This window comes from Mobula birostris, chromosome 3 (genome assembly GCF_030028105.1).
Source record: "Mobula birostris isolate sMobBir1 chromosome 3, sMobBir1.hap1, whole genome shotgun sequence".
NCBI lineage: Eukaryota > Metazoa > Chordata > Chondrichthyes > Myliobatiformes > Myliobatidae > Mobula > Mobula birostris.
The window spans coordinates 205,800,599-205,812,696 of record NC_092372.1 but is presented as its reverse complement, the minus strand read 5'-3'; the positions used below and the strand labels follow the sequence as shown (position 1 = coordinate 205,812,696).

Sequence of the window (12,098 nt, the reverse complement as noted above, 5' to 3'; positions counted from 1 at the left end):
AATGGTGTTTAAGAGGGTATAAGTATGCAGGAAATGGACGGCTATGGATCTTGGTGCTGGTAGAAGAGATTTAGTTCAATTTGACACTGTATCTGATGCAGAAATAGAACATAGAGCATTAAAGCATAGTACAGGCGATTCAGCCCACAATGTTGTGATGAACTTTTTACACAATCCACTGCTCCCTCCCATATAGCACTCCATTTTCCCATCATCCTATCAAAGAGTCTCTTAAATGGTTGTCTAAGGCCTCAGCCAGGGGAGGTATTAGAAGCTTAATGTATCTGTCTCTACTACCACACCTGTCAGCACATTCTACGCACTGAAGTCCACGTATACTTCCTTCGAATCACCTTAAAATTATGTTTCTTGATATTATCTATTTCCGCCCTGGGAAAAATTCTCTGAAAATCCATTTGATCTATGGCTCTTATTATCTTGCCTCTGTCAAGTCACCTTTGTCAGGACACCTCTCAGTCTTCTTTGCTCCGGAGAGATAAGCTCTAACTTGCTCATAAAACATGCTCTCTAATCGAGGCAGCATTTTGGTAAATCTCCCCTGTGCCCTCTCTAAAGCTTCCACGTCCTCCCTATAATAAGGTGACCTGAACTGAACTCAATATTCCAAGTGTGGTTTATAGAACTGCAATATTGCCTCGTGGCTCTTGAGCTCAATTCCGCGACTAATGAAGACCGACACACCATATGCCTTCTTAACAACCTTATCAACTTGCAAGGCATCTTTGAGTGATCTGTGGAAATGGACCCCAAGATCCCTCTGCTCCTCCACACTGTGGAGAACGCTGAAATAAATCCCATATTCTGCTTTCAAATTTGACTTTCCAAAGTAAAGCTCTTCACACTTCTCTAGGTAGACCTCCACCTGCCACTGCGCCTACGTCTTATGGTCCACATCGTTGGCCAAAGGGCCTGTTCTTGTGTCATACTGTTCTATGTTCTGTAATCTATGTTCTTTCATTAAATAATAACCAATTAAAATCCCTCGGATTGCTTTTATACAAGAAAACCTTACCCTAGACCATAAGACCTTAAGACATAGGAGTACAATTAGGCTATTTGGTCCATTGAGTCTGCTCGGCCATTCCATCAGGGCTTACTTATTATTCCTCTCAACCCCATTCTCCTGCCTTTTCTCTGTATCCTTTGATGCCCAGACTGATCAAGAACCCATCAACCCCAGCTTTAAGTATATCCAATGACTTAGCCGTCTGTGGCAATGAATTTCACACATTCTCTACCCTCTGGCTAAAGAAATCCCTCCTCACCTCTGTTCTAAATAGATGTCCCTCTATTCTGGGACTGTGTCCTCTGGTCAGAGGCTTTCCACTATAGCAACCATACTCTTGACATCCACTTAACCCAGGCCTTTCAATATTCAATAGGTTTCAACGAAATCCCGCTTCATACTTCTAAACGCCAGTGAGTACAGACCTAGAGCTATCAAAATCTCCTTAACGTCAACCCTTCCATTCCTGTGATCAATCTTGTGAATCTTCTCTGACCATCACCAGTGCGAGCACATCTCTTCCCAGGTAAGGGGTCCAAGCTGCTCACAATACTCCTTGTGCAGCCTGACCAATAACTTATAAGCTCTCTGCATTACATACGAGTTTTATATTCCAGTGCCCTTGAAATGAATGCTAACATTACATTTGGCTTCCTTACCACCAAATTAACCTGCAAGTTAACCTTTAGGCAATCCTGTACCAGGACTACCAATTCCCTTTGCACCTCTGATTTCTGAATTTTCTCCACATTTGTAAAATAGTCTAGCCTTTATTCCTTCTACCAACATGAATGACTATACACTTCCCTATATTCCATTTGCCACTTATTTGTCCATTCTCTCAATCTATCTAAAATCTCCTGCTTCCTCAATCTACCAAGCCCCTCCATTTACCTTTCCCACAAACTTGGCCACAAAGCCATCAATTCCATCATCTAAGTCATTGATGTACAGAATAACGTGAAAAGAAGGGGTCCCAACACCGACCCCTGCAGAACACCAATAGTCAAGAACAGCCAACCAGAAAAGCCAATCTTTTATCCATGCTAGTATCTTTCCTGTAAATAATCTGGGCTCTTATCTTGTTAAACAAATTCATGTGCAACACCTGGAAATCCACTGACTCTCCTTTGTCTATCCTGCCTGTTATTTCCTCAAGGAATTCAAACAGGTTAGTAAGGCAAGACTTCCCTTTAAGGAAACCATGACAAATATGGCCTCTGTTACCATATGCCTCCAAGTACCTTAAAAGACCATCATTAATAATGGACTCCAAAAACTTCCACCACCACTGAAGTCAGGCTAACTGGCTATAATTTGTTTTCTTCTGCCTTTTTCCCTTCTTAGAGTGGAATGACATTTGCAATTTTTGTGTCCTCCAGACCCATTCCAGAATCTACTGATTATTGAACGATCATTACTAATGGCTCCACAATCCCTTCAGCAACCTCTCTCAGAACTCTCGTGTCCATCTGGTCCAGGTGACATATCTACATTCTGGCCTTGTTGCTTCCCAAGCACATTTTTCTTAGTAATTCTCCTCTGGACCCTCTCTAATGCCATCACATCCTTTCATAAGAACACAGAACATAAGAAATAGGAGCAGGAGTAGGCCATTTGGCCCGTTGAGCCTGTTCCGCCGTTCAATAAGGTCATGGCTAATCTAACCATGGACTCATCTCCACCTACCTGCCTTTTCCCCAACTATGCAAAAAATCTATCCAAACTTGTCTTAAATATATTTACTGAGGTAGCCTCCACTGCTTCATTGAGTAGAGAATTCCACAGATTCACCACTCTCTGGGAAAAGCAGCTCCTCTTCATCTCCATCCTAATTCTACTCCCCTGAATCTGAGGCTATGTCCCCTAGTTATAATCTCACCCACTAGTGGAAACAACTTTCCTGCCTCTATCTTATCTATCCTTTTCATAATTTTATATGTTTCTATACAATCTCCTTTCATTCTTCTGGATTCCTGCGAGTACATTTCCAGGCAACTCAGTCTCTCCTCATAGTCTAACCCCCTCATCTCTGGAATCAACCTGGTGAACCTCTTCTGCACCGCCTCCAAAGCCAGTATACCTTTCTTCAAGTAAGGAGACCAGAACTGCATGCAGTACTCCAGGTTCAGCCTCACCAGTGCCCTGTATAACTCCCTGTTCTTAAATTCAATCCCTCTAGCAATGAAGGCCAACATTCCATTTGCCTTCTCGATAGCCTGCTGCACCTGCAAACCAACCTTTTGTGATTCATGCACAAGCACTCCCAAATCCTTCTGTACGGCAGCATGCTGCAATTTTTTACCATTTAAATAATAATCTGCTCTCTCATTTTTCCTTCCAAAATGGATGACCTCGCATTTACCAACATTGTACTCCATCTTCCAGACCCTTGCCCATTCACTTAACCTAACTATATCTCTCTGCAGACTCTCCGTATCTTCTGCAAAATTTGCTCTTCCATTTAATTAAGTATCATCAGCAGACTTAGATACACTACACTCGGTCCCCTCTTCCAGATCATTAATGCATATCGTGAACAGTTGCAGGCCCAGCACCGACCCCTGTGGCACACCGCTCACCACTGTTTGCCAGCTAGAGTAACATCCATGTATCCCAACTCTCTGCTTTCTATTGGTTAACCAATCCTCTATCAATGATAATACATCACCCCAAACTCTGCATCCTTATCTTATGGATAAGTCTTTTATGCGGCACCTTATTGAACACCTTCTGGAAATACAAGTAACATCCATCTGTTCCCCTCTATCCACTGCACTCATTATATCCTCAAAGAACTCCACTAAATTTGTCAAACAGGACCTGCCTTTGCTGAATCCATGCTGTACCTGCATGATGGATCCATTTATTTCAAGATGTCTCGTTATTTCTTCTTTAATGATAGCTTCAAGCATTTTCTCAACTACAGATGTTAAACTAACTGGCCTATGGTTACATCCCTTTTGCCTACGTCCATTTTTGAATAGTGGTGTGACATTCACAATCTTGCAATCTACTGGGACCTGCTCAGAGTCCATGAATTTTGGTAAATTATCACCAAAACCTTTACTATCACTTCTGCTATTTCTTTCAGTACCCTGGGATGCATTTCATCAGGGGCAGGGGACTTGTCTACCTTCAGGCCCTCAAGTTTGTTCAACACTATCTCATTAGTGATAGCTGTTGTATCTAAGTCCTCACCTCCCATCGCATCCATAACATCTCTCCTTGGCATGTCTTAGGTAAGGGACTCAAAACTGCTCACAGTACTCCAATATGGTCTGACCAATGCTTTATAAAGCCTCAGCCTTACATCTTCAATCTCATGCTCGGACTCAATTAGCAGATTCTTTATTTTGAGATTGCTTTCACTGGTACCAGATAGCCACAGGCAGAAGAAGCCTCATATCCGCATCTGCCCATTCAAGCCCCAGAAAGCAATTTGTGCATTTCAATTAGATAATTCTTATAAACCACAGAATTATCATCTTAGTTTGTTTAATCTCTCCTTATAGGACAATATCCATATCACATGTGTCAGTATAGTAAACCTTTGTACTTTGTCCTCTATCACAGAGGACAAAGGGAGGAGAAGATGGCGGCGTGACGGCAGCTGGTGCGGCCTCCAGTGAATAATATCTGTAACCTGTCAAGTAGAGGACTGTGCACAATTCTGATTTGATGGAGATGGACATGAGAGTATGGAGGAACATCTGGAGAAACTTCTGAAATGCCCGCTTCGCTGCCACTGTAACTGTGTGGTAACCGGAATCTCCGGAGCAGAAGGCCCCGAATCCTCGACTTTGCTTATTTCAGTGGCCAGGGTGAGGTCGAAGGTGCTGGGCAGAGGATGGCGCTCGGGAGGCTGTATCGGAGGGGCTGGTTGGAGGCTTGAAGTTTTCGGATGGACGGACTCAGTGTCAGCTGTGGTTGGCTGCTTCCAAGGCATCGGCAAGTTGACGGTGCCTGGAGGTTTATGGCAGGGAGTTTCTCCCTTTTGCCGGCTGCTATCGGGGACTCGGGAGTCGATCGATTCGTGGAATTTGAGACTTCTTTTTACCGTGCCCATGGTTTGTTCTTTATCAAATTATGGTATTGCTTTGCACTGCTGTAACTATATGTTATAATTATGTGATTCTGTCAGTGTTAGTCTTTGGTTTGTCCTGTCTTCTATGATATCTCTCTGGAGAAACATTGTATCATTTCTTAATGCATGTATGCATTTCTAAATGACAATAAAAGAGGACTGAGTGTTCTCATAATCTAATCTAATCCTTCCTTAGCCGGGAGACCATACTTGTGCACAATGGTCTCTTCATCACATAATTGCAATAATCTTTACACTCTCACTTCTCTGCCCATTCCACTACCCTGTGTTTACCTCATTGCAATCTATTACAGTACTGTCCTCCTCACAATTCACAGAGAGAGGGTGTGATCTAAGTTTAACTACCAAGTGAGTTTGCATGCAGACTAGTTTGAAATTATATCCTAATATCTACATATAAATCCATACGCAAAGTCATATAGAATGGAAATGGGCTCTTCCATTGACTCTGTCCATGCCAATCTACACTCATCCCATTTGCCTGCACTTAGAACCATAGCCCTCCATGTCTTGTCTATTTTGGTGTTCATCTAAATGTCTCTTTATTCCACCATCTCCTCTGGCAGCATGTTCCAGCTATCACCATTCTCTTACCCCTCAGATCCCCTTTAAACTCTTTCCTCTCACCTTAAACCTATGCTCTCTTGTTTGTACCATGGGAATATCAACCCTATCTAAACCTCTCATCATCTTATATACTCCAGCTGGTCATCCCTCTGCCTCATTCAGCTCCAGGGAATACAAACCTGTTTATCAAATCTGTCCACATCACTCAAATCCTCCAATCCAGGACACATCCAGTGACTCTTCAATGAAATCACATTCTTCCTCTCAATGCCTGTACTCACTGGAGTTTACAAGAATGAAGGGGGATCTCATCAAAACCTATTAAAAATTGAAAGGCCTAGATAGAGTGGATGTAGAGAGGATGTTTCCAAAAGTGGGGAAGTCTAGAACCAGAGGGCACGGCCTCAGAAATTATTCCAAGTGCGCTCTAACTGTGTTTGTGAACTTGCAATATGCCGTCCTAACTCTTATATTCTATGCCCTGATCTATGAAGTCAAGCATACCATTTGCTTTCTTCACCACTAATGGTGCCATTTTCAGTGAACTGTGGACTTGGATCCTCAGGTCACTCAATTTGTCAACATTCTTTAGTAACTTACCAGTTACTGCATGGACAACCTCAGACACCCCGCCCTGCAAAAACTCGTTTCAGGGAGGTAGCACCGTCAATTTGTGGGAGACTCCCGGAACTTCCAGGAGAGGTGGGATGTCTGCAATAGAGTAGCTCCTTAGCAGCTAGCCAGGTAGTTTAAATAACGTTAGCTATGCTAATGAATGAATGACACCTGTTAAACTCACCTCAACATGTCTCTTACAGTCACTTGGGCAACAGAAAAGTCACTGTTGCAAACAGTGCAGCGAGCAACATTGTCATTATTTTTGACCCCTATTAGGCAGGGGTACACTTCAGGGTAGTCTGGGGTGACGTACGTTTTATATTTTCTTCTTTTGGAACACTCTCCCATGGTGCGCATGCTCTCTCTCTCTCTCTCTCTCTCTCTCCCCCCCTTCCTCCCCATCTCTCTCTCTCTCCCTCCCCCTCTCCCTCTCCCTCTCTTGTGGTCGCTCTCTCGCTCTCTTGCTCTCAAAAAAATCAATTTCCGGGACACTGTATATAATTTGCAGGCATCAGGAAGCCACTACTAAAATGCGGGAGACTCCTGAAATTTTTGGGAGAGGTGGGATGTATGCAACCTTTCTATCCACAACCCCATCAGTTGTTGTGTCATAGGTAAACTTCTCATCATTCTCCTACTTAAAAGATATGTAATCATACCTCCTACATAAACATCCACTTACAGCAAATATCCCAGTACCAGTCTCTGTGATATACCCCCAATCACAGACTTACAATCAGACAATCCTTTACCCTCTGCCTCCTATCACCAAGACACCTTTGGATCCCATTAGCCAGCCTGCCTTGGATTCCGGGTACTTTCACCTTCTGGACTTGCCTTCCAAGCAGGACCTTAACTGAATCCAGTGAAGCACCACACATGATGCTATGGTGACTGCTTAGTGCTGGCAACAGCCAGGGCCCTCCCATTAAGTATGGGAAGGCCCTGGCTGTTGCATTGTCAACACTATTCTTGAAGGCTTAAAAGCATCTTACACAACATAGGCAGGGATATTGTTTGCACAGGTGAAAGTCAATAGAAAATTGGCATTTTTTATTAATAGCGTTGGACAGAACCCTAATGCAGAACAAAAGGCCTCACTGACGAAAATAGATGATTCATGCAAAACAATGTGTACAGTACCTCACAGAATGTCATTTCTTTAGATTATTATTACGGTATTACTATAAATTACCAATGTTAAAGTGCAGCAGTGTTTGTTAGCAGCTTTTATGGTCTCATATTGAATGTGCTATTAGGTCAGGTTAAAGGAGACCAGCTCCGGAAAGTTTGCTGGAAAAAGACATTGTGGTGTGGAGAGTGGGAGAGGAAAATGTAGATTTACTTGTCACATTTTATTCGTATTCAGGTTATTATCAATTTAGACAAACCTTTTGAATCCATCTCTAAAAACATTTTAACATCACCTAGGATGAATTCCTCCATTCACAAATGCCTTCCCCCTTGTCTTTTTTTAAAAAAAATTCCTAAGATTTTTAGCATTAGAAGAAACAATCCAGATTCTAATAAAGACCTGGTTCTCTGCTGAAGTGCCTATAGATTAGTGGACAGGGCAAGCTGACTGTTTCTCCAACCTTGGCTGGCATCCAGCAGGTGTAATTATCCCAAATCCCAGCACATCCTGGAACAAAAAGAAAAGCAAACACGCCTTTAGTGTCATTGTGTAATTAAGGTTCTTTTGTGTAAACATCTTTCAGTATTAACAGACAGAAAATCAATGATGAAGTATATACGTCATTTATAGTTTCTCTTCTAAACATTCAATTCATTGTCTGACAGAAGAGGTGACAGCAAAATGAAGACTACTGTAGTTTATCCATATGGATGAAAGACCCTGACCCAAAGCCTCAGCTATCCACATTTCTTTCCACAGATGCTGCCTGACCCACTGAGTTCCTCCAGCATCTTATTTGTTGCACCAGATTCCAGCACCTGTAGTCTCTTGTGTCTCTGCTACAAGAAAATTCATCTGGCTAAGCAGTGTCTGTGGCTCAGTCATAGAGTCATAGAGCACCATAAGCCCTTCAGCCCAACTAGTTCATGCTGAACTATTGTTTTGCCTCGTCCCATTGATCTGCACCTGATTCACAGCCTTCCATGCCCCTCCCATCCAGGCATTTAACCAAACTTCTCTTCATTGCTGCAACTGAACCTGCATCCCACCACTTCTGCTGGCAACTCATTTCACACCTGCATCACCCTCTGAGTGAAGAATTTCCCCTTCAGGCTCCCCTTAAATATTTCACCCTTCACCCTTAACCTATGACATCTAGTTCAAGTCTCATCCAGGCTCAGTAGGAAAAGCCTGCTTGCACTTATCCTATTTATACCTGTCATTATTTTGTTTTCCTCTATTAAATCTCCCGTTATTCTCCTGCACTCCAGGGAATCAAGTCCTAGCCTATTCGACTTTTCCCTATAACTCAGGTTCTCAAGTCCTTGTAAATTTGGGATGGTTCATGGTTTAATTAGAGACATTGAATCAGCCACAGCTCAACCCACTGAGTTGATCAAGCAGTTTGTGTTTTCCTCCAGATTTCAACCTTTGCAGTTTCTTGTCTCTAGATATAAGGTAATGGCTGGGCAAGACCAGCTATGATTGATGGAGAGGCTTGAACATAGAACATAGAATAGTACAGCACAGTACAGGCCCTTCAGCCCACAATGTTGTGCTGACTCTTAAACCCTACCTCCCATATAACCTCCCACCTTGAATTCCTCCATATACCTGTCTAGCAGTCTCTTAAGTTTCACTAGTGTATCTGCCATCACCACTGACTCAGGCAGTGCATTCCACGCACCAACCACTCTCTGAGTAAAAAACCTTCCTCTAATATTCCGCTTGAACTTCCCACCCTTTACCTTAAAGCCATGTCCTCTTGTACTGAGCAATGGTGCTCAGAGGCGCTGGCTGTCCACTCTATCTATTCCTCTTAATATCTTGTATACCTCTATCATGTCTCCTCTCATCCTTCTTCTCTCCAAAGTGTAAAGCCCTAGCTCCCTTAATCTCTGATCATAATCCATACTCTCTAAACCAGGCAGCATCTTGGTGAATCTCCTCTGTACCATTTCCAATACTTCCACATCCTTCCTATAGTGAGGCAACCAGAACTGGACACAGTACTCCAAGTGTGGCCTAACTAGAGTTTTATAGAGCTGCATCATTACCCCGCGACTCTTAAACTCTATCCCTCAACTTATGAAAGCTAAAAGCCCATAAGCTTTCTTAACTACCCTATCTACCAGTGACGCAACTTTCAGGGATCTATGGACATGTACCCCCAGATCCCTCTGCTCCTCCACACTACCAAGTATCCTGCCACTTACTTTGTGCTCTGCCCTGGGGTTTGTCCTTCCAAAGTGTACCACCTCACACTTCTCCGCGTTGAACTCCATCTGCCACTTCTCAGCCCACTTCTGCATCCTATGAATGTCTCTCTACAATCTTTGACAATCCTCTACACTATCCACAACACCACCTACCTTTGTGTCATCTGCAAACTTGCCAACCCACCCTTCTACCCCCACATCTAGGCCATTAATAAAAATCATGAAAATCAGAGGTCCCAGAACTGATCCTTGTGGGATACCACTAGTCACATCCCTCCAATGCGAATGTACTCCCTCCACCACCACCCTCTGCCTTCTGTAGGTGAGCCAATTCTGAATCCACCTGGCCAAACTTCCCTGGATCCCATGCCTTCTGACTTTCTGAATAAGTCTACCATGTGGAACCTTGTCAAATGCCTTACTAAAATCCACGTAGATCACATCCACTGCACTACCCTTATCTATATGCCTGGTCACCTCCTCAAAGAACTCTATCAGGCTTGTTAGACACGATCTGCCCTTCACAAAGCCATGCTGACTGTCCCTGATCAGACCATGATTCTCTAAATGCCCATAGATCCTATCTCTAAGAATATTTTCCAACAGTTTTCCCACCACAGACGTTTCCATTCTGTAATTGTTAATTCAGCATGTCACCTAAAACTTTGACAAGCCTCTGTAGATGCACAGTGAAGAGTTTCCTGACCAGTTGCGTAATGGCCTGGTACACAAACACCAATGCCCAGAAATGGAGTAACCTCTAGCAAGTGGTAGATACAGCCCAGTCCATCACAGGGAAAGCCTGCCCCACCATTGAGCACATTTACAAGAAAGCAGCATCCAGGTGATCAAAGACCCCCACCATCCAGGCTATGCCTCTTCTTGCTATTACCATTGGGCAGGAGGTACAGAGGCCTGTAGCACAGGATTCAGGAACAGTTATGGTCGTACAACCATCAGGCTCCCATACCAGCGTGGATATCTTCACTCACTATGACTCTGAACTGATTCTACGACCTACAGGCTCACTTTCAAGGGCTCTAGGATTCATGTCCCTAGTATTATCTTTTTACGTGCATAACGTGCCTTCTTTTGCACAATGATTGTCAGTCATTGCTTTTATATACTTTTTCATGAGTGTTATTGTATTTTATTTTCCTGTAAATGCCTGGAAGAAAATGAATCTGAAAATAGAACACAATGACATATACAGTATGTATTTTGATAATAAATTTACTTTAATAGCACACTCCAGCAGCTGGCTGATATAACACTGCTGGGGAAACATTGCGCCTAAGTCAGGCCGCAATGAGACGGGGCGTGTGGAGGCTGCAATGCAGCTTATAATTGGCAAGGCCAGCTGCTCCTGACACATCTGTGAGTCACACTTGTCGAGCTGCTGCCATCAGGGTGATGAAGTTACTCCAACAGACCCATCTAATTGATACACAGGAGAGCGAGAGCACATTAAAAAGAGGCACTGAGAAGCTAATTAGCTCCATCAGGCTTGGAGACAATATCTACCTTGGATGACAGGACTGATTCAGGAGATTTCACCATGTTTCCTGTCAGATAATAATGGTGTGTACATTTCTTATTCCCACACATCCACCTCTCCAAACTGAAAGTTCTAGACTTACTGAAACTGTAGACATGACCTTAAATTTATTTTGCCTATGAAGCCCGCAGACAAAGTTCTACCAATTTTTACTTGACTTATTGGCTGAATCATAGATTCATACATCACGAAAATAGGCTCTTCAGCCCATCGCGTCCATGTTGACTATCGAGGGCCCATTTAAGCTAACCATCCAATAATCCTATTTTATTTTCCCACATTTACATCAATCACTCTGGATTCTACAGCTGACAATGAACTTGCAAACCTGCACATCTTGGGAATGCCGGAAGAAAATGGAGCACCTAGAGCAGAAGTTCCCAACCTGGGGTCCTCAGACACCTCGCTTAAAAAAAGCGTTGGCAACCCTTGACGTCGAGAAAACCCACACGGATTTAATTTGTAAAACGTTACCAGATTATGCTTTTCTGTTCATCATTATCACTATTTTATCACATAATTACCACATTATTATCATTCATCAAAGCTTGCAGAGAGATTTAGGCCAGTTAGAAGAGTGGGCTGAAAGATGGCAGATGAAGTTTAATGCTGATAAATGCGAGGTGCTACATTTTGGTAGGACTAATCAAAATAGGACATAAATGGTAAATGGTAGGGCTTTGAAGAATGCAGCAGAACAGAGGGATCTAGGAATAATGGTGCATAGTTCCCTGAAGGTGGAATCTCATGTGGATAGGGTGGTAAAGAAAGCTTTTGGTATGCTGGCCTTTATTAATCAGAGGATTGAGTATAGGAGTTGGGATGTAATGTTGAAATTGTATAAGGCATTGGTAAGGCCAAATTTG

At 43.0% G+C, this 12,098-nt stretch overlaps 1 protein-coding gene across 4 annotated transcripts in view; it reads right to left on the bottom strand.

Moving 5' to 3' along the window:
* Nucleotides 1-12,098, bottom strand: part of vipr2 (vasoactive intestinal peptide receptor 2) — a 198,911-nt gene that overhangs the window by 148,692 nt on the left and 38,121 nt on the right. For 3 of the 4 annotated variants that reach the window (XM_072254019.1, XM_072254018.1, XM_072254020.1), the window contains one exon: nt 7,855-7,962. The exons of the other annotated variant lie outside the window; for it this stretch is intronic. In XM_072254019.1, coding sequence (XP_072110120.1) covers nt 7,855-7,962 — 108 coding nt within the window. The remainder of the gene's footprint in view (nt 1-7,854; nt 7,963-12,098) is intronic. 4 annotated transcript variants of the gene reach the window in all.